We start from the raw sequence: 22,862 nt of genomic DNA on the forward strand, positions 1-22,862 counted from the left end.
AGGCCTCGCTTTAACGAATGCCGGACCTGATTCCTGCTTCCCTCAGAACACCTTGTGAGAGGGAGGGAAAGTTGTCCTGGACACCTGGCAGAGAAGGATGTAGAGGGACTAAGTAGCTGTCACAAACTGGCACAGAAAGTCAGCACCTTCAAAAAGCCTTTGCTGCTCTCCTGACTCAAAATCTTGAATTCAGCCCTTTATGTCAACTGTTGAAATGAATTCCTGCCTTTTTAGTGTGGAAGGTGGAAAGATAGATAGCAGGCCTATCTCAGAATTAATTTTCTATACATAGTATATTTACATAACACCAGATGTTATTTGTAGCATCCCTCTTGTTGGCTTTTTGTAGTACAGAATAAAAACTAATAAATTACAGAATCATAGAGTGGTTTAGGTTGGAAGGGACCTTAAAGATCACGTAGTTCCAATCCTACTGTAGGAACACCTTCCCCTAGACCAGGTTGCTCAAAAGGCCCACCAAAACTGGCCTTGAACACTTCCAGGGATGGGAATAAATAAATAAATAAATTTGTCTTCTGTGATGAGATAAAAGGCTTTATAGAAGACAGCTAGGTTGAAGGGTTCAAGACAAGCGTGTCCTCATTCTGACCACACAAATAAGGGTGGGAGTTTTGTGGCTGTGCTTGTCTCTGGAAGTTTCCACAGCCTGTATAACTGGGAATGTGGGTGTTTATTGTTTAGGCTCCCTCTCCATACACTGATACTGTCAGATCAGGCTTATCATTTCATAGTAAATGATGCATATCCACAATTAGACCAGAATCTCTGTCTCTCTTTTGCTGAGAGATATCATTGAGAACTCTGAATTTTCATACTTGATGATTAGAGCATCTTTATAGTATCATGACCTGAGACATAAATTGTACTGATGGCATTTATAGTCTACTTATTTAAATACAAAAGGACAAAAAAAGTAGAATATTTTAAAAAAGAAAAATTTTTTAAAATTTTCTATGCTGATTAAAAAAAAAAAAAAGAACAAAACAAACAAAAAAGCAGAAGCAAACCCAAATCCAAACAAACAATTCTCCCCCCCAACCAAAACCAAAAAAATCAACATGATGTTCCCTTGGTTTTATCTTGAAAGAGTTTTCCATTCCTTCAGCTTTCATTAGAGAGAAAGGGAAAAAAAAATTGCATAGGATTAAGTTTAACAAACAAATAAAAACAAGTCACATATATCCTTAGTGTTGGGCTTTGGTATGATACCAGGTGTCACTATTTATCAACACACGATGGCAGTAGTGGTCCATAAAATGATTAACTGAGGCTGTACATTAGTAAGGAGTCTTTCTGCTGTGCCTTTTGCAGCCGGATGTGCCTATCTCGTGTTGGCCTTTTTAACCACCAGCGCGCTTGTAACAAACGTGGGTAGAGCCCTCCCCAAATCTTCGTTCATGAAGCCTAGCCATGATGATGATGATGATGATGTTAGTAAAACAACATCTGTCCTAGGCCTTTTTTTCTAGAGACAACTACATTTAATTGTGTACACAAATTTTATTTTTATTTCTTTATTTATCAGGTAATAGTTAAACGTTAATATATAAAATTATTTAATTTTAGAAGTCATCCATAATTCAGCATAAAAATTGGCATTTACATTGTTTTTGTAGTAAAATATTTGTCTTGATATTGCTAAATAACTTGCAGTTGGGTAAATAATGGATTTGTCTTCTTGCATTTAATAATCTTCTTTGTATCATAATAATTAATTTAAATATTAACAGAAATATTTCCCAAATTAATGAGATTTGAAAAAATCATCTTGGTTTAGCAGCAAGTTAATGATTTGTCTTTTGAGATTCTGATAGCATATGACAGTATAGGCTGCTGTCAAAGCTCAGATGAGGTTACCAACTGGCAAACGGGGTAGACACGTATATGCATAAGGTGTTTTGCTCAAGTTGATGGGATTACCATCCAGTCTGATGTCTTCAAGAGCCTTACGTACATAAGTAAAATCTCTCATTTTGCAGAAAGTATCTTCATGCATCTCTTGAATATTGTTGTTCTAAAAGAAAAAAAAAAAGAAGCTATCAAAATAGTTACCTGAAAGTAATTTTTAACTCTTTGAAGAACCATTTATGGATGTATTTTTGGTGCCTAGAGAGATACTTATTTGAACTCAATGACCCAGATTGTGGTGGCAAGTCATCAACAAAGAAATCTTCCAAGTGGGGAAAATTTCTTGGCCAATGCAAAGCTTCAAAACTAGGTAACTCATACCAGGCTTTGCAGGAGAGGCCTGGTAGAAGTATAAGGATTTTCCTTTCTAGATTATATTGAAGAGACTTATTAAGACAAATTGGAACCAGCATAAGCCAGTCCAAAAATCACAGAAACGGAATTATCATCCTGATGCGTGATGTGCCTGCAAAGGCACAAATTAGAAATTTGATCTGTGACAAATTTCTTTCCTGCAGGCCCTCTCACATTAGTTTACTTCATATCTGTATATATACTGGGAAAATTGAATGCTTTAGGTTTTATTCTTTTGATTTAAATTCCTCTCATATGCCTTACATTCACTGATCTTTTGTTCTTGAAGAGAACTATTTTCAACAATGAATTGCTAGAATACAATATTATCAGGAAATTGGGCCTAAAAGGTTCATCTCCAAAAATAAGGGCTGTCTGAAAGTTCTTCTCCTCTTCATTCCTTTGCTAGCCAGAAATTAGTGTGGAAAAAGTACAGCTCACTAACTTTTTTCTGTAGCACATATCACTGAATATTTAATTTACAGGCACAAACAGGTGAAAAAAAAGATCAGCTAACAGGCAGAGAGTTTCTATAGATTTACTTATTGAAAAAGATAGGGTTTAAATTATATGTGGTGTATTAGTTTCCTTATTAAAAAGGGTTTTTTCTGTATTATGTAACATCTGATAATCCAAACTGTGCATTGATACAATAGGAGATAAAGGGAAAGAAGCAGAGCTGGAAAAGGTAAAAAGGAAGAATTCAGAAAGAAAGTCTTAGATAAAAGAATTGGAGAAGGGTGATGGATGGGATCTTCCAACATAGTCAAATGAAAACATTTGGCTGAAAATGTTAACTGGGAATTACCTTTATTAAGAATGAAATGCACTGAGTATAGATACAATAAATATGTAAAATTACTTCCTCTGTGTGTCTGAAAGTATGCCCTTTGGAAGATTTGTATAAGCAGTGTGAGGGATTTCTGTCATTGAAGTCTCTTAGACTAATGATGGTCTTGGCAGCTATGAACATAAGTTTGACTTGTACTAATAATAAGTCTAGAATTTAATGTTTGAAAAATATTGTATTACAAATTCTAAAAATTAATGCTTAGCTGAGCTAAATTTTACTTGTTTGAAAGACCGCATTCACTAATTAATTTTATGTTTTCCATATCTTGTTTAGTTAAGTAAGAACACTTCTGGATAAACAGAAGAAACAGTACATAGCAATAATTGCCTTTCCAGTTTCACTATTTGAGCCACTACTTTTGTAGCCTACCTGAAGATGAAGAGCTTGGAGGCTTTCAGGGAGCGGCAAGGGAATATGATCCAAGTTATTGTCAGTGATGTAAAGATGCTGCAGTTCATTCAGATCCTAGAGGATGAAGGAAAAAGGTAGGGGGAAATGACAGACATATTTGAAAATCTCTAGCAACTAAGTTTGAAATCTATCACTGCAATGAATATGGCTGAATAGTAACACATTTTGTTTTAACATGATACGGGTGAAACAGCATAAATTCAAAGATAGTAATGAATTTAATTTGCACATGCTGAGAATGTTTCTGTTAAGAATTGTGTGTCTGGATTAAAATGAAGGGGGAAAATGTTTTTGAAATATCTATAGAAAATTATTAGAAATGTAATTTCAATGATTACGTTTTGAAGAGATAATACTGCCTTTTATGGTCATTATATAGAAGGGCTTCTTGTTCTGTCTGCTTACTCAATTTTGCAGAAGTGTTTTGGTGTTGAAGCAAACAAAAACTGCAAAAGAAATTCCTGAGCTAAAAATACATTTCTCATTCCATTTCAAAAGGTAAATAATATTCTCCCTTGACTTAGTGGATTACCAAGTGGCAGGCACCATAGCTAGGCTGCTCACAATCATCTTTAAAAGGTCTTTGAAAGGAGAGGTGCCTGAGGACTGGAGGTAAGCCAGTGCTACCCTCATCTTCAAAAAGGGCAAGAAGGATAATCTGGAGAATTACCAGCCAATCAACCTCATCTCAAGCCCTGGAGACGTGATGGACCACTTCATTCTAGAGGCCATCTCTATCCACGTGGATGATGAGAAGGTGATCAGGAGTAGTCAGCATGGATTCCCTAAAGGTAAATCATGCTTAACCAACCTGATTGCCTTCTAAAATGAAACAACTACCAGGATAGATGAGGGGAGAGCACTGGATAATGTATACCTTGACTTCAGTAAGGCTTTCGACGTCTCTCACAACAGACCCATAGGCAAACTTAGGAAGTACAGACTGGATGAGTGAATAGGGAGGTGGATTGATAACTGACTGAATGGCAGATCTTAAAGGGTCATAATCAATAGCATAGGGTCTAGTGGAAGGCCTGTCTAACTTATTCATCAATGACTTGGATGGAGGAGCAGATGCCTTCTCAGCAAGTTCATTGACAACAAAAATCTGGAAAGGGTGACCATCACCCCAGAGTGCTGTGCAGTCATTCAAAAGGACCTCAACAGGCTGGAGAGATGGGCAGAGAGGAACCACTTGCAAAGGCAAGTGCAAGCTCCTGTACGTGGTGAAGAATAACCCCACACACCAGCACAGGTTGGGGGACAACTTGCTGGAAAGCAGCTCTGTGAAAAAGGAACTGGGGGTCCTGGTGGACAACAAGCTGTCCATGAGCCAACAGTGTGCCCCTGTGGCCAAGCAGGGCAATGGTATTGTTGGGTACATGAGGAAAAGCATTGCAAACAGGTCAAAGGAGGTCATCCTGCCCCTCTACTCAGCCCTAGTGTGGCCACATCTGGAGTGCTACATCCAGTTCTGGGCTCCTCAGTACCAGAGAGACATGGAGCTTCTGGAGCGGGTCCAGTGGAGTGTTACAAAGATGATTAAGAGACTGGAGCATCACTCTTATGAGGACAGGCTGCTCTTCTGACCACATCCTGGAGACAGGAAAAAAAGATTTTCCCTTTCAATCCAGACTTACTTTAAATGCCTCATTACGTATTCCTTTGTGACCAAGCCTGTTCTTACTAACATCAAGGAATGTTAAGGTAGATGGTAACTCAGGGAGTTGCCTTATCCTGTTGTCACGGAGCACCAGCTCCTGAAGTTGGAGCAATCTTCGGAAGGCATCCTTGTGAATATCCGATATAAAGTTTGCAGTCAAATCAATTCTTTTTAAGTTGTCTGGCAGAGAAATAAGATACAAGAAGCATGTAAGAATGTATTTCCTGAAATTTCAGAAAAAGAAAAAAGCAAATGGGTCATTTAAATTACATGTGAAGTGTCTTGAATCATATTCGTTCCTGGCCCACTATGTGACAGTGTTCTCACTATATAATGCAATAATACATATTTGAACAGTTCTCCTAAGGAGGGTAACCTGTGTCTCCTTCTCATCTTGTTTCGAACTTCCTGTGCATACTTTATATATTTTGCAGTGAAAGACTTCAAAGTTAACAGTTTCAAGGTTTCTGTGTGCTCTGGAAATCTTTTAAATTACTATATTTTGAAAAAAATAACACTTAAGGAGAAATAAACATATTCCCTACTGCCTTGTTCCACATTTCTTTATTTTAACATTTTCCTATATGTACGATATTTGTGCACTCAAGCATTTTTCTAATTAAAAAAAACCCAAACAAAATTAAATTGAACATTTGGGCTTTTTTTCCTACCTATCTAAAGATGATTGTAGTAACAACTGATGACCATTGCTATTTCTAAAAATTCAAAAATTTGACAGAGAATCTGTGTCTAAAGTATTGACCTTTGTGCTCCAAAGTGGCAAACTGCTTTTCTGTGTGTGCATTTGTGTGTAAAATTCTACCATCATCAAACATTATAGAAAACCTATCACTGTGTTTTAGATTAGCATAAGCCAGAAATAATAGAAATTAAAGCTAGTTGCAACAATACTACTGTCCATACTTAAGTTAGCAAAGTCATTTCTGCTGATCTTCCTGATTCTGTTGTAGCGTGAATAGAAATATGTGGTTTTCTTAGGCAATGGTGGAACAGCATCAAGCTCACGATCATCACAGTAGACTGTAGTTCCTAAGCATGTACACAAAAGGCAAGTGGGAAGACCTGTGAAGGAATTTGAAAGAAAACAGCTTGTTAGAAAGGAAATGTACAAAAATGATATGTAAATTACTGCAATGAAATGCTCACCTAAGCACATAACAATTAGATTTTGTCTATAGTAAAGTTCACTCCCTTTACGTTTTGATCATAATTGCAAGATCATATAATTGCAAGAAGGAAGTGATTAAATTCTTAAAATTTATTTTTATGATTATGCCTAGAAGAAAAATTAACTTGTTCTAATCCAGTGTTTCTCAGACTATAACCATAGAATGTTTGGTGACAGCAACCAGCCAAAGGTCAGTTTCCCCCTAAGATGGCAAGTGTGTACTTCCCTCTAGACAGAGGACTCAGAGCTAACAAGTGAAACTTGTTACGATTCCTGTTTTGTTCTCTAAATAGCACTTCTGAATATTTTATAGGGAAATTAGTATTTTTCCTGCAGAGCTATAGAGAAGAACCTCAGTTTCCTTTGCATGTTGTTTAATTATGTTTTCTGATTCAGAAATTTTCAGTCATGAAATATCTCTCTATCAGTCTGAGTTAAGGGAACTTGGAGACCCTGTTAACAAAATATTTGGTTACCACCACGAGTTTGTGAAAATGAAAAATGGAGCCATTTCATCTCAGTCACAACACTGCATGAATACTATGAATTCAGAAGTTTCTTTTGATGGTATTATTCAAATTTTGTGAGACCTGTGAGACTCAGTTTTTGATACATCTTTTCTTTGATTATGGTTATAAAACAGCATATCTGTTTATCAGCTTTTAATCCCATAGAAATACTTTTCTGTTTCATGTTTTCCTCCTCCTTGTAGCAGATGGCTGGTTTTTTTTTGGTGTTTACTTACAGAATAGTAGCATAATTCATGAGTATGAAAATGTTTCTCTTCCGTATTAGTTTTTTCTCTGGATCAGTTGTGGCTACATGACAGATGTGCCTTCTTAATCCATATTGATTACCAATAGCTGTTTGAGGTGCCTCTTCAGGCAAGATTAAAGAATGAATAACCAGAGTACTCTTTTATTTGAGAATCTCTACTTGGACATCCAGGAATAACATTTATGGAGAGATAAGACTCTTTTCATGCTTTCCCTAACTTTCTCCACAGGACAGCTTACATTGGCTACAAGGAGCAAGCCTGACACAGGGAAAAAAAATAAATTATCACATGTTGAAATATTCCAGCAAATCTCTGCCTAAATGAATGTAGAATTAAGGATGGTTGACATTTTTTCATAATATTGTAACATAGTACAGGAAAAGGGTTTCCTCTTCTGTCCTATTTTTGATCTTGGAGGAGTGGTATTTGTCACCTATGGATGGTGCAACTGAAAAAGAACAGAAGTAGGGGAAGGATTCAAAAAGACATCAAAAAGAAAAATGAACTTGGCTTGGTGTTCCTGAGCCTTGTAGTCTTCTATTCAGTATTAGGCCAATAACAGCAACAACATCTGACAGGAAAATATGTTGCTGAAAAAAAAGAAAGACACAAAAGCAATCTGTTTTGACATGTTACAGCCTTGAGCCTCCCATGTGTGTCTTCAGTTAAAACACTAGCTGGTTTGCATCCAGTGCTTGAAAATGTTGACACATACAGAATTCATCCTATATAATATTTACATGACATTTTGTAACATCCTGTAGTTTTCAAAATTGAAAAAAAAAAAAAAGGGGCCTTTTTTTTTTATTTTTCTGAAATCTCCTGGGAAATTCTCATTCCATTTTTATTTGTTTTGACCTCACTGAATTTTTTGCCTGTTCAAGGCTTACTTGTAATATGTATAAAAATAAGACTATGAATTATTAAATCCACTGAACACACAATTTTGGAAATATGATCTCTGGGGTTTTGGTTTGGGGTTTTTTTGCAGTTTGTTTGTCTGTTTGTTTTAAAATTTCATTTTTCTTCTATTGCACTCAGCTGCAGTGTTAGGTATAGTAAAAAGTGGGATTTTCCTGTCTTTGTATGTTGATCACCACACAACACAAAAATCCATCATAGCAATGGACAACTTAGTGGGCTTCAGCTACAAGAGTTTAGAGGACCTTCTGACAAATGCCAGTTATTAGCATTGCAAAGTTTGTGTGGGAGAAGGACAGATTATGTTTTGGAATTTTAATTCCCCTGAAAGATGTATGAGGTTCTTATTTTATTATACATAGTCAGAAGAAATGAAAATCATTTTCACCCCAAATTTCTAAATAGTTCCCTTCCTTAAGTTTAACAGTTTCTAGTTTTTACAGTAAAAAATTCTTCAACATTTTAATTAAACATTGTATGACCATATTTATAAAAAACATGTAAAAATCATCATAAAACAAAGATAGTTGATAATGACATTGAAATCTAAGACAGAAAACCAAGTACAGGTAGAATTTGCTAACCATCAGCAAATTTTTAAGTTGTAAATTCTCATTGAGACAGTTGTTTTCATAGTGAAATAGTATGGAAACGTTTTGACTAGGCACTATAAGACTTAGAGCATTCAAGATAGGCATGTTATATCTTTCTTCAGTAAGAGAAGTACAGAAATTATGAACTTCCTCTTCAGTAAAAAAGGTAGACATTCATAAGCAAATAAAGTGTGTTTACTCAAAATCAAAGCTACAAACAAAAACTCATTGCTCTTTCTTACTAACCATCTTGAGTTTGGAGTCCAAGAACCCCAGATCCCTGTGCTGAAGACCCATCAATTAATTTTGGTGTTGATGCTTCGTCCTCAGTTTCTTCAGTCAATGGAGCAGAAGAATAAATCTCTTGAATTATAGAAGGTAGTGCTGTCCCAATCTTGGCCTAGAAAAAATGAAGAGAAAATGTTAGTATTTACTTCCACTGGCAACTGTTTCTCTTCCGGTTATCCATATTCTCCATTAGAGGTCACATATTTTCTGAGATTTAGTGCTTGAGCAGCATTTTATTCAGCAGCTTTAATGAATTCTGATTATGTATAAACAATTCATGAAAATCCAACATACTTATTTACTTTTTAGCTCAGTGTTTGGAATGCTTATTTTATGCACATACGCATATACTTCATTAGTGTGAATATAGTGAAAATATATACTAACAAAATTATTTTTCCACACTTAAAGACAAATTAGATTTGTGATAAAAATTGATATATTTTATGTGACAAATGAAAATTTGCTGTGAAACATCAAAAAGATGCAAGTCATTTATCATAAAATTGTAAATTGTACCAGCATAAATCTAAATCTGATATAGCTGCGCAGGCTCTCTTTTAATAACACTAACATGCTTTAAAAATCTTATTATTGAAGATTTTTCCACTCTGACTTCTCATGTTACTTTTAATATGTTGGCAGTGGTTTTTTCACTTTTTTTTTCTAAATCTGAATACCTAAAGGCTCCAACTAGTTTCAGTCATCATTAGCTGTATTATGTGGTATGAAAAATTAAATATATATAAAAATATTAGATAAAATCTTAATTTAAAAAAACCTACAAAAGTTGTAAGATCCTTGCATGGAACTACAAATCTTTTTATTTTGTCCTGAATTCAAAATAATTAGTTAAACCAGTAAATTTTGTCATTCTGTTGACTTTCTTATGTGAAAAATTCAGGATAAAAATTAAGATGTAACAATTTTCTTGCATCACATCACTGCTCATAAAAAGATTATTGCAGACTTGCCAGGCTTGTTGCAAAGGGGCCTATGTGTGCAAAGAGACAGAATGGTTTTCAATAATCACCCAGACATCGAGAACCCACTCTAGTTGTGTGACCTTTGCAAGTTGCTTTACCTCTGTATCTGTATTTCCCCATGTGTAATAATATTGTTTGACCATGCCAGGGCCTCTTTAGAAAATCCACTTTATTCTTTAAATACAAGACAGTGAATTAGTGTCCTTATAGGGCTTTGTACTGTTTAAAATTTAGGTAATATATCTACCCCTGTGGGTGCTGCACCCCTGCACTTTGCTTAACACTCCTTACCTTTTTCTAAGGCAAGACCAAATATAGGAATCTTGTCACAGCATCATTATCCCAACTGAGAAGGAACCAAAGCTTAAAATTCTGCTTCAATAAAGATTTTCCTCCACTGCAACTTTCTAGCACAACACCACGACAAAAATATTGAATCCTGAGTCTTTCAGCTAACCAAGCATCTCCTTTTTTGAGAACATCCTGCATCTACTGTGGGATTTGCTGTGTCCATGGAGAACAAGTTTTTGAAACCAATCACAGTACTGTTTTTAATTCTAATTTTAAAAGATAGGTAAAAAGTAATTGTATCCAAACTGGCCAAGTGGTTAGGATTTTTTTAAATTGTATTTTCTATGTCAACTATACAAATTAAAGGAACTAACACATCTGAGATCTGTGTCCCAAGCACAAGCAAAGCTTTTGCTGTATTCTGATCCCTATTTGAATCTCCTTGTATGTGTATATATACCTCAGATGTGACCAGCAGGTCAAGGAGGTGATGCTGTCCCTCCTTCATGAGACCCCACCTGGAGTACTGCATCCAGCTCTGGGGTCCCCAGCACAGGATATGGGCCTGTGGGAGTAAGTCCAGAGAAGGGCCAAGAAGATGAATACAGGCTGAGAGAGTTAGAGTTGTTCTGCTTGGAGAAGAGAAGGCTCCACCAAGATCTTGTAGCAGCTTTCCAGTATCTAAAGGGGGCTTACAAAGAAGCTGGAGAGAGGCTTTATACAAGGACATGTAGTGACAGGACAAGGGGGAATGGCTTGAAGCTGAATGTTTTAGATATTATGAAGAAATTCTTTATTGTGAGAGTGGTGAGGCAATGGAAATGGTTGCCCAGAGAAGTTGTGGATGCCCCATCCCTGGAAGAGTTCAAGTCCAGGTTGGGTGGGGCTTTGATCCACCTGGTCTAGCGAAAGGTGTCCCTGACAATGGGATCCTTTGAACTCCCTTTCAACACAAACCATTCTATGATCTGTGAAAGTTTTTGGAAGAAAACACTTCATACTTTATAATAGACTCACTGGATCTTGCACTGTAGCTATATATTCATTACAAGCAGTATTAAACATTATGATCACGGACTGCCTGAGAACATCCAAACAACTACCTAAAATAAAATTTTTTGCACAGGAACAATTTGGTTTAAGTTATATAATGGCCATAGTTTCAAATATTTTCCATCAATGAGTTTCACTGAAGACAGAGAATTTTGAACCTCACAGGCTCAGATTTTGACTAAGCACAATTCAGGTTCTCTTATATTCTTTAGTTGTATTCCAATACACCACAAATACTATTACTAGTTAGTGTTCTGGATAAAAATGCCCTGATACAGTTCAAGGGTCATAACTTTGCAAAATGCAAGGTGATCAAGTGAGCAAAATGACCTTCAGATGAACTATGACTGTGTAACTTGAGTTGATGTAAGTAAGATAAGGATGCATCTTGTTTCGTGCAGATAAATACACAGTGTTCCCATCTGCAGCACTGACAGTAGACAGCTTAACCAGGAATGGACTTGGGGACAAATCAAAAGAAGACTTTAGGAACAAAGGAAATGGGACAGCTGTTCTCTGAATGGAGGAAGTCCAGAGGGAGAGAGATGCATTCCAGGCTTTTATTGACCCAGGTTAGTACTGCACTACAGTTCTTGCGTATGGTGTCTACTTCACCAGCTTTGTAGAAATCAGATAATTGTCCCTCTCCTGAACTTTGGAATAAAATCTGGAGATTTTGAGATCTGTTATTGGCTTTATATTCAGCTTTTGTGGCAGTTCTACCGAAAATAATATTTTGGAGAAGAGTATTTTCAAGATAGAGTTTGTAAATAGGTTTCAGACCATAGATAATTTTCACTTGTTATGGGATTTGGGTTATCTACTGCCATCTCTCTGAATATTTGTGGGCATACTTTATGGAACTTACTATTTTGGGATTGGTGATTTACTTTATACTTTCTGAGGTGTTCTTTGTTGATTAATCACTGTAGCTGTTGGGTACCAAGGCAGAGGTATTAAATCCTAGTATTTCTGTTTCTAGACTGTTATCTCTCTCTTACTGTAGGATGTTATCTAGTTTTGCAGATGCACAGTTGAAAGTCTACCAGTAGTTTCCTTGCCATTGCACTAAGTCTGGGTTCTAGGGAAATTTTTCCAAGTAGTTAGTATTATCTATTCAGTCTCCTGCAGCAGTTGTGACAGTTATAAAAAAATAAAAATTATTGCAGTTAACTTAATGATGTTGTCATTTTTATACTGGTAACAGAGTAGGAGTTCACTGATATGTGTATTACATACCAGCCCCAGAGCATGAGAAGTATTCTCTTGCTATTTACATATCTTGGACTTGAACCAGTAACCTAAAGGTAAAAGTCTGTTTCCCATTATTGGTTATCTGATCCATGCAGCTTTCTATCTTTTAAAATCTTGATAAATCATGCAAGACTGTAACAAGACAAAGATGTCTCTTGAACTGCACACTGTACGGAATGATTCCTCATCTTCCAGATGTTTGTTTATTTTTGGCAACATGCACTTTAGTAAAAAAAAATTGAAACAGAAATGATTAAGTATCACTTAATGGCATTATTTTCCATAGGGGTTTTGGAGGGGTGGAGTTGTGTTTCCTTTGTTACTTCAAGTAATATTCTTTATGAAAAATCACAAAGCAGGAAGAACTTTGTTGAGAAATACAATGAAGTATCTTTCTCTTTGACAATAGTTGCAAGTCTTTAAATAATAATCTGCCTTTCAAGACAGATTTAATACAGAGCACAAGAAAAAAATGAAAGAGTATGATATCACCAGTCTTTCGCCCTCTAACTGTGTGGTTAATAGTTACCCTACTCTGTCTTTGCAGAGTCTTGGATAATACCAGTGCAGAATATTAGCTACAGAGCATGCCAAACGAGAATGATATCTTTCTAAGTTTGCATGGAGTATCTATTTTTTCCCCATCCTATATTTATCCAGTGTGACTCCAGTTTCAAATGAAATGCTTAGTGTGAATGGCCAATTTAGAGGCACTTTCAGACCTGGAAGTTCTGAAAGTCAAGAACACAGAAATCAGAATGTATCAGTGGGCAATAAAATGCAATTGGTAAAAGGCAACTCCCAACTTGCCATCCATAGGCTGAACAATAAGTCTGTGCTATCATCCTTTCACAGACAGTACAGAATGAGATAAAACTTCTGAAAAGCAGCTCCAGTTTCTGGCCACAGATGCTCCTTTTAGGGTGAGGCCTTTAGGTATCTATCTCTCACCACTGACTGTAAAGAAGACGAGGCAAATGAAAGGTTAGAAATGGCTCAAGAGTCTGAGCTGTGGGGAAAAAAAAAGTAATATGAAAGAATACCTGTAGGCTAGGAGTCAGTAGGACTGGAACAGAACAGAAATGTAGATAAGAGTAACCTATGAGGATTATAGACCCACATAATCTATGCAAAGAAATAAAATAGAGAAAATAAAAAAAGATGTAAGCAACAAGACTGGAAACCATTAGATGCTACATTTTTCTTCTGAGGTGCTGTAATTCCATTGGCACATGTTTTGTCTGTTTAATGTCTACATCTTTAGGATCAAAGTTGATGTATTACCTGTGAGAAGTTTAAATCCACAGGAGAATCTGAAGTGTATGCTGTTTCAGACTTTCTTTTACTGCAAAAAATACACTTGAAAACACAAATAAAAATTCAAAACTTAAAAAGAATCATGAACTTGAAGGGACAGTTGTTTCACACACTGACCCATTAAAAGGAACTAGTTTCCCCCACAGCTATTCTAAAGCTACCAAAAGCTTACAAGCATATATCTAATTATGGTAGAGGTTATTCATAGAATCACAAAGTGGTTTGGGTTGGAAGGGACCATAAAGACCATATCGTTCCAACTTCCCTGCCTGTTTTCCTTTGCAAAAGTGGCTTATACTTGCTTGAATATTGCATTTAAAGAGTTTTTTTTCTCCTATTGTTCTATCTTAAAGAGAAATAGATCTGCTAGCCACTGTATGCTAATGCAATAATTACTTATACTGCAAATTACGCAGCTCAGATAAATTGTCATTTTTTTATTACAGAGCTACATAAATAAGTTGTGTGCAGAAATTTGTGCAATAAAACTCAGTGAGATCTTGAGGAAGGTGATAGTTGGTTATAAAATTTCTAATTATACTGATTTTACCTACTCACACTCTCTCAGATTTTAAACACTTGCACATTTATACCCACACACTCCCACATGCCTAAATGTGTATGATCAAGTGATCTGGCCAGGATCACCTGTGTTCCACACCTAAGACAAGGGACAGAAGCTACTGAGTCCTTTTAGTGTCTCTGGAGATCTTGACAGACTGAAAATTAACATTTGGACAGTTTTCTATTTCCTTTAAGTTTCCCCCAGCTGTTACGGGACAGTCTTTTTGCTCAGAGTCTTGGATACTTCAGCATCCATTATTCTTATGCTAGGTTGCTGTCCATTACCTCCTTTTACTCAACGGGAATATGATTTCCTGATGGCTCATGTGGAAAGAAATGGTATATATTGTATTCTACAACCTATTTCCTGTCTGCTGGTAGGAGGATGAATAGTCTTCACTGAGAAGTTATCTGTGCTGCAATGTTATCAGGGTGCAGGAACTTTGATTTTCACATAAACAACACATTCCTCAGTTTTGCTCCTGGAAACAGTGTTCTGGAAGTGGTGCAGTCGAGTACAATATCCTTTGTTACAAATGCAGACCATTCTTTCAACCCTTTCATCCTTCTAAATTTTTTAATTTACCTTGTTGTTTCTGCTGGGTCTTACACACACATACATGCATAAATTTCCATTCATACTTCAGTCACACCAACCTTAATATTTAAGTTTCAGAGGTCTGGAGTTGTGGCCCAGTTCTCTAGGACTGTGGTTTCTCCCTTGGAAAATATAAGTAGATTATAAGGGTTTTCTAAAGAGTCTTAGAAAAATAAACAGTCTTTTTAGCACCTTGACCTTAGAATATCCTAGAGCTTCATGTTTCAAAACAAGTGTATTTATGTCATGTCTGATTTTAGCTGAGTAAAAAATTTGTGCTGCACTGCATTACTGTAGAGGTTTTATTTACTAATTCTGTTTTCAGAAAATGAAGAAAAACTCAAAGGCTCATTCCAGCACTGCATTTGAAAGTACAGATTTTATTTCTAACATTCTACTTTGAAGGATATGTAATATCCAAGTCAGATTTTTTTTTTTTTTTTGTGGGACATAAATTTAATTAAAAACTGGTTTACTCAGTTCAGGTGAAACAGAGGTGCTGGTTCTCCACACATCCAAGCAAGAGGGCTGAGATGCAAGTTGCTACCCAGAGGAGGCTGGTCCCCCAAAGACCCCTGTTCCAGATGTCCTAATCATCAGGTGGGGCCCAAAGGGAAGTTTGGATGAGATGTTGAAACAAAACTGGAATACATCTAAAGAGGCAAAACTCATGGCATGAGAGGAAAACAAGACATAGGAAATGTTATTTTGTAGCTGAATATGAAAGTAACTGAGACCCACGACTTTTTCCAAACAATTATTAATGTTCCATGCATTAGATAATCACTAACCGTGAACAAAGGTAGAAATTACTCAGAGCAGAACCATAGCACTTCTGCCTTTGATCTGTGTACCAAACCATGCTCTGGATTGTGTTTTGATTGGCTCTAAATTTATTCTTATCTTAAATGATTTTTAAAGGGAACAGAAACGCACGATATTTAACTTCAGTGTTCAAAAAATATAGCCATGGGTACAATTTAAGAATCTGTGATAATTTTCTAAAATATCTGTATCTTTGTTTCATACCCCACATCAGTAGAAGCAACCACAAAACTGGAAGTCTGGGGGGAAAAGAAAAAAGAGTTTAAGGGACCAGGGAAATCAAAGTAGCAAGCATCTACTGTAAAAGGTGTATGTAAGCTCACTGGAGTTCAGCTGCCTCCTCTTTCACAGGTTTTTCAAACATTGTGGTAGTTATTCCTAAGCAATGAGCTCCAGATGGGCCAATTCAGGTGGTTTTGAACCAGGGTAACAACTTACAGAATCTCATCCAGTCTGAGGCAAGAGAAAAGATGTAGTTACTCTGCTATTATGCTTGGTATCAGTTTTAGTTGCTCAAGAGTGCCTTAGCCAGTACACTTAGCCTTTAAAACATTTCAGATAACTAAGTGGGTTGTACTAGAATTTAGGGATTAACTGCTGTTTCAAATTCTTCTTCTTGTCTTGTGGTATTTACTTTTGCTATATGACAAAGTAGTTAAAACATCACTCAGATATTTCATGATGACTTTTTAAGTCACAGAAATGTTCACCTTTTGTGAAGACATCTGTACAGAAGCAAATGGAATCAGTTATGAACCAAATTCAGAATCCAGTGAATATGCAGAGCTGTAGTCAAAGCCTGTCTGAAAAAGTAGAAAATTTTCTTTTTGGGGATAAAGCTTCAAATCATAAATTTAATTCTCTTACCAACCATGAAGCTATCTGACTTCTACATTACTCATACCAATTAATAAGTATTTTAAAAATGTATATGTCATGTTCTGCAAAGTCATTGTATATCCACCTTGAAGTCCTTATTCAATTGGATACCTGTCACAAAGATAGAAACAGCAGTGTAAACCTCTCTCAACTGTGTAGAATGGCAGGAGGGAATTCTTGAATGTATGTGTTACAGCAACAGCAGATATGGTTTATGTGTACCTGCACACACATATGAGTGAATGTGTGTGTGTGTAGCTGAAGTTTTGAGCTTTGTGCAGGCACCCGAATTTCCTATTATCACTTTGATTCAAATTCAACAAGGTAATGCAGCATCAAATATTAGCCTTTCACAGTGCTTCTTTGTGATTATTTTGTGGATCATACTTTACAGCTCACCTCTTTTGTGTACACAGGCCAATCTGTATTTAACTCTCTTGTTTTGCTGCTTATTCAGTGCTAGGATAACCACTGTCAAGTGCTCCTTTGTTTCTCAGCCTCACTGGTAACCTATCTTAGCAACGAAAATATTTTTCTGATGCTCCTATATTTTCATTTATTTTTCTAACTTAGCTTTTCCTACCTGAAGGAAAATGGACTGATTATGTTTAACAGGCACTGTAATAAAATTTCAATGTCATTTTGTTAAACATTACTAGTTGATATATGTGAGAATCTCTCTCCACAATTTGTTTTTCTCAGTTTCCAAACAAAGTTTTAGTTTCAAAGAGGAAAAAAGTGAGAAGCTTACACAAGAATGCATTTGAAAGTCTGGTTTGATTGTATCCATTTTGAAGATGTAAATCTGTCTTTGTATATGTTTGCAGAGCAGTGGGGACAATGGAGACCCAGTCCTGACTGGAGCCTCTAGACCCTATCATGATATAAATAATAATTGAAAATACTAATGAATATACTGTGAATAAAAAGGAAGATACAGCAGCTCAAGTTTACACTGCTGTTACTGTCAGTTTCAGAAGAGAAGTCCAACACAAAGCTTGTGCACTTACAGTGACATTCCTTTGCAGTATCTTTCTCCTTCAGAACCCTGGAATTAATTCCTTGGAAACTGACTTTTCTTTTACATTGCCTTTTTATAGTCACTGTCTGTGAAAGAGTTTATACTGCTCTCTGTAATTGTCTCTATGCACATTTTATTTCTGAGTGATATATTACTTAAGGTTTTTCCAGTAACAATTTCCCTTTGGATGCAAAGCTTTGGCTGCATCTTCCATGTCTCACTAACTGGCAATCTTGAAAACCACAGAATTTATAGCCCAAATTTGACCCACCTAAAACATGACAATGCAGAGCTTTAACTGAAGATTCAGTGCAATTCTCACAAGTTATTCCCAGCTATAGTTACTTTCCCCATGCAAAATATTTGCATTATAAAATGTACTCCATGTATACATTGTTAAGTACCTTTTTCAACACTTAAAGTTATCCTAGAACCTATGAGAAAAATACACTTCAAGTGGAAAAATATCAACAGTCATTATCTAGATAAAATGTTTTCAGAAAAGCGTTCATAAGCCAATGAAGTCTATGCGTATATACCTGCATACACACTTCACAAGAAAAAATACTTCCAGAGTATGAGAAGTCACAAAGAAGTCATGAACTTGGAATTAGTCACTCTTGATTAACTATATTAAGATGCAATTTTGGTACTAAGTGTGAGACAGGTGCCTAGGGTTCATTGAAAGTTACTTGAGGTAGATAGGTTTATGGGGTCAGGCTGGGATGGACTTAGTTTTCCCATGGCATCCCTCATAGTGCTGTGTTTTGTGTTGGTATCTACAAAGGTGTTGATAACACACCAGTGTTTTGGCTACTGGTGGGGGGTGCTGGCACAGCACCAAGGCTGTCTCTCCAACATTACTCCCTCACCAGTAGGCATGGGGTGGGTAAGATCTCAGGAGGGGACACAGCCAGGATAGCTGACCCAAGCTAAGCAGAGGGATGTTCCAGTGGCATCTACTCAGCAATAAAAGGTAAGAGAAAGGAGGTAGTGAAGGTAGGGGAGTGGCTTTATTATTAAGTTTATTATCCTGTTTGTCTTCAGGAGCAACCGCTATGCACACTCAAGCCCTACTTCCCTGGAAGTGTTTGGACATCACCTATTGATGGGAAGTAGAGAATAAATCTTTTTTTTTTCCTTTGCTTCTGCATGCAACTTTTGCTTTTCTTCATTAAACTGCCTATACGTCAGCTCATGAGTTTTTAATCTTAATTTCTTCCCCTGTCTCTCTGAGAAAGGGGAGTAAGAAAGCATCTTGATGGTCATCTGGCAACCAGCCAAGGTCAACTCCCCTCAGCAGATATTCCAAGAGAATGATTCATACTTGTCTTGGAGGATGGTTGTGGGATGCAAAGAATAATTTTATCCAGGTAGAGTGAGTGGGAGAAATCCCTCCCTAATTACCTCTAGGTCTTTCCTCATTTTGGTGATACACATTGAATGAGTGATTATAGTACCTAATGGGTAATATTCTGGAAAGGACATACTACAGGGAAAGGATATACTACATAGGTGCTTTAGCTTAACTCTTTAAGTTGCACATATGCTTTAATTCCCGTTGAAATTAGCAGGGACAGCACACCGAATGCATCTGAAGTCCTAGAACCAGCTGGTCTCCTGACCTGCTGAAAATCAGTTGGACACACAACCTGGGTAAAGTTTGCATTTTGTCAATGACTCTAAAAATGTGATAAACAGAATGATTTCTATTTGCACTTAACTGAATTTTAAGATCTTAAATTGAAGAAACAGAAAATGCTGGTTTTGTTTTTTTCTCCACTATTTAAGAAGTCTAAAGACATGATTCAAAGCTCTCTAAAAGGAAATGCAGGCCTTAAACAGTTACTGTACAGAGGCTAGGCCTTCAATCTCTTTGGTATTGCTCATTTGTAAGCTATGCATAATAAAAACTAACCTGTGACCTTGCATAAATACTGGGTTTTACACATAGACCCATTCGTGTATTTCACATCTTTATGAAAACAAGATTGTAGGCAGGAAAATCATAACCATGATCAAGAAATCAAATGTATTCTGTTTAAAACTTGAGTAACATCAATAACATTCAGTGACTAAAATATAACTTGCAAGACTGACATGCACTATCAAGTAATGCACTGACATGTCTATAAAAGCTGCTTGATTTCTACAGCACTGACCACTCATCTCTCCTGGGATATGGGGAATTGTGAATGTTTAGGTTTCTCTTGGGTGGTACATGGTATGAGGAATGCAAGCCAAAACCAACCCCAACTGCCTAAACATTTAGGAAAAAAAGGTTCTCACAGAGAAGTCCATCCATATGCAAAGTAAAATTCTGTTCGACTGCTATGATAGATGACCTTCACCTGATGAATTTTAAGAAGGCTGACTGAAGAGCTCAGTAATGGGAAATAATCCTGCACTGGAAAAGAAGCTTACCAGACAATATGAACAATCTCTCTGGGCTCTGCTTATTCCATGCTTACTTAAAAAAAGCAACCTGTGATGATACCTCTTGTATTTTTTCCTGTTGGAAAGGATCATCCTGAATTTCCTTTCAGTTGGAAAAGAACACAGAAACCTTGCCTTGTCTCTATACTTCATTCAGAAACTTGGAAAAGGGCACCTCATATTTTGGTGTCCTAGGACCACACAGAGAGAACACAGCACAGGAGAATCCCACCTACCATTCAATGCATTACTTAGAAATCTACTGTTCGAATGAGAAAAACCTCAGTGGTGAGGCGTATGCACATTTCTGGGAAGGAAGCTGTTTCTGTAGGAATGGTAAAGGCTTCATTTTTAAGAGAAAAAAGAGACAGAATCTGTGATTTCTTAGTCAATGTGAAATAGAGAGGGCACAGCAACTAAAATTGGTAGGGACTTCATCAAGGACAAGAGCTCAAGCACATAAGTAAATAAAGAGCTTTGAATCTGTGTGGCAAAAAAGAAAGAAAGCCAAAGGCAAAGTAATTTCTTTACAGCAAAGTTTTTCTCAGTCCTTCTTAGATTGAAAATGTATTTCCTACAAACTGTAAAGTTCTGATTTCGTGCAAACTTTGAGATTATTTTTATCTCTTCAGTTCTCCAGTTTTGGGATATATTTATTCTTAAATTGTCTCTGTCCTTTGATTTCAAATCTGCTATCCAATTTCAGTCTCACATTGATGAAAGACTAGCTCCTGTCCCTCCTGCTGTAATTATGAATATTTCAAAGGAATGTATTTTTATGAATTATGTATTATTATGTGGAAAAGTACTAAAAATGTATAAAAATAAAAACTCCATATTATTATTTAAATGTTATATTTTCCACTCAACTCCTATGGCACTCAATCCTGAATCACAGAGTGCATATATTACCTTCAGGGAAGTTGTGTCCATGTCTAATCAGCAGTGAGAATAAAACTAATGTAGCCTTTTAGTAATTGTAGAGACATAAAGGAGTGTAGGAGGGGAAGGAAGCATTGAAGTCAACAAGTGGAGTCCCTTACTTGTACAGGCAACACATCTTAACTCATACTATAAAAGAATTTCAAGCGTTTTTCTTCAGTAATTTTTCTTACTTTCCTGGTTTAAAATTCAAGTGCTTTCCCTTTCTTTTTTCTTCCTTCTGCTCACTTTCCTAAGGGAAATAGAAAACATTAGCATTTATAGACTAAAATACTTGTACTGAGCGTATCTATTACAATAAGAAATAACCTAAGGAAATAGCATTTTACTACTTCATTTAATGGGAAATGATGGATGTCCTGTCTCAGCAACCTCCATCTGTCATCCAGATAGATAAATCACAACAACAATCTTGAACAGAATTTTTGGCAAAGCATGGAGACCTGAGGAAAGGATGATGCCTTTCACCTTCTCTCAAGGATTGCCACAAAAAATCACCAAAAAAGATCAGGATATATTTTAGCTGTGTTTGAAGATTAGGGGGAAAAGTGAATGAACTGAAAAAGCAATAGAAACCACATGAGTAGATTTGTGTGATAAATGTTTTCATGGTGAGAAAAAACTGATCAATTGCCACTGCATTTGTGCACTTTGGAAAGACAGAATAAATGAAGTTCTAATTACCTTTACTTGGTCAAACTGCTTGTTTTCATCATAGACAAATGGGTGAGGCAGCTCTTCAAGTGGTATGTCATAGAAATCAGAATCATAAGTTATTGTATCAGTGATAGGTGCAGCTCCAACAGACTCAAAGATAAAGAATCCCAGAAAAATATTTATAAAGGTCTGCATTCTGTTTTTTTTCTGAAAGAGAAGAAAACGGACAGATTATAGGTAATCTGGTATTCGTAAGAAATCCATGAAAATTTAATGTCACAAATACAGTACTTATATGTATAACACAATATTTCTGATGAATAACTCATGTTTATTCATGATGACTCAGTGGTTTAGTCTGGTTTGCTTCATGAAGAGTCCCTGAGTCTGAGAATTTCTGCAGATTGCTTTGGCCATGTTAATATTTAGAGAATTTAGAAAAGACCTATTGAATTTTATTGGTATAAAAATAAATTGATCTCAATGAGAAAGTATCTGACTGTGGTTTTCCCTTTTCTTCTAGCTTTATCTACTTCCACTGCACCATTCGGAAAGACTTTTGAGAAACTAGAGAAAAGGTAAAGTATTATTATATTTATCTCTATCACAATAAATACTCTTTTGAAATGTACAACAAAGTAATTTTATCTTTCTCCTCCACCACAAGAGAATCAAAAGAAAACAAAAAAAAAATATTAGAAAATATTAGAAACTTTCTTTGTTGTCTCTGGATGAGCATAACCAAAACACTTTATGTCCACTTGTTTTGTCAGAATGTAATTTTAATTGATTAAATGGTGGGGCATATTTGGACCATATTTTTGCAAAGTTCTGGGGAGCAAACTAAAAACTGTGTCCTCTATAGCCCCATAAGTGACAGTGCTCTGAATTCCTTCGTTATTCAATCAACACCATTTTTAAAGTAGTGAGAAATGGTAGTGTAGTACAGTCACCTGTTCTCCTTGGAGAATAGAACTGTAAAATTGAATTCTCACCCATTTAGAGTTCCAGAATTTTGTAAAATAGTAGAAAATCCATGCTAAGCTTGAATACTAGTGTT

At 36.2% G+C, this 22,862-nt stretch overlaps 1 protein-coding gene and 1 long non-coding RNA gene across 4 annotated transcripts; one reads left to right on the forward strand and one right to left on the reverse strand.

The window, feature by feature from the left end:
- Positions 1-34: 34 nt before the first annotated feature.
- On the forward strand, positions 35-11,871 carry LOC108492189. Of its 3 annotated transcripts, none has more exons than XR_001873032.1 (3): positions 35-138; positions 3,410-3,621; positions 11,711-11,871. It is a non-coding gene; the product is annotated as an uncharacterized LOC108492189 (long non-coding RNA). The 3 variants fall into 3 exon arrangements; XR_001873030.1 differs by lacking the exon at positions 11,711-11,871 and adding an exon at positions 4,046-5,531; XR_001873031.1 differs by lacking the exons at positions 35-138; positions 11,711-11,871 and adding exons at positions 1,302-1,451; positions 4,046-5,531.
- Positions 1,865-21,997, reverse strand: EPYC (epiphycan). Its single transcript, XM_017804231.1, has 6 exons — positions 21,830-21,997; positions 8,938-9,091; positions 6,135-6,293; positions 5,188-5,390; positions 3,506-3,601; positions 1,865-2,035 (listed from the first exon to the last, which is right to left on the reverse strand). Exons 1-6 carry the CDS (start codon positions 21,995-21,997, stop codon positions 1,865-1,867), a joined length of 951 nt encoding a protein of 316 aa, XP_017659720.1.
- Between the last annotated feature and the right edge of the window lie 865 nt (positions 21,998-22,862).

This window comes from Lepidothrix coronata, unplaced genomic scaffold (assembly GCF_001604755.1).
Source record: "Lepidothrix coronata isolate B3197 unplaced genomic scaffold, Lepidothrix_coronata-1.0 Scaffold9, whole genome shotgun sequence".
NCBI lineage: Eukaryota > Metazoa > Chordata > Aves > Passeriformes > Pipridae > Lepidothrix > Lepidothrix coronata.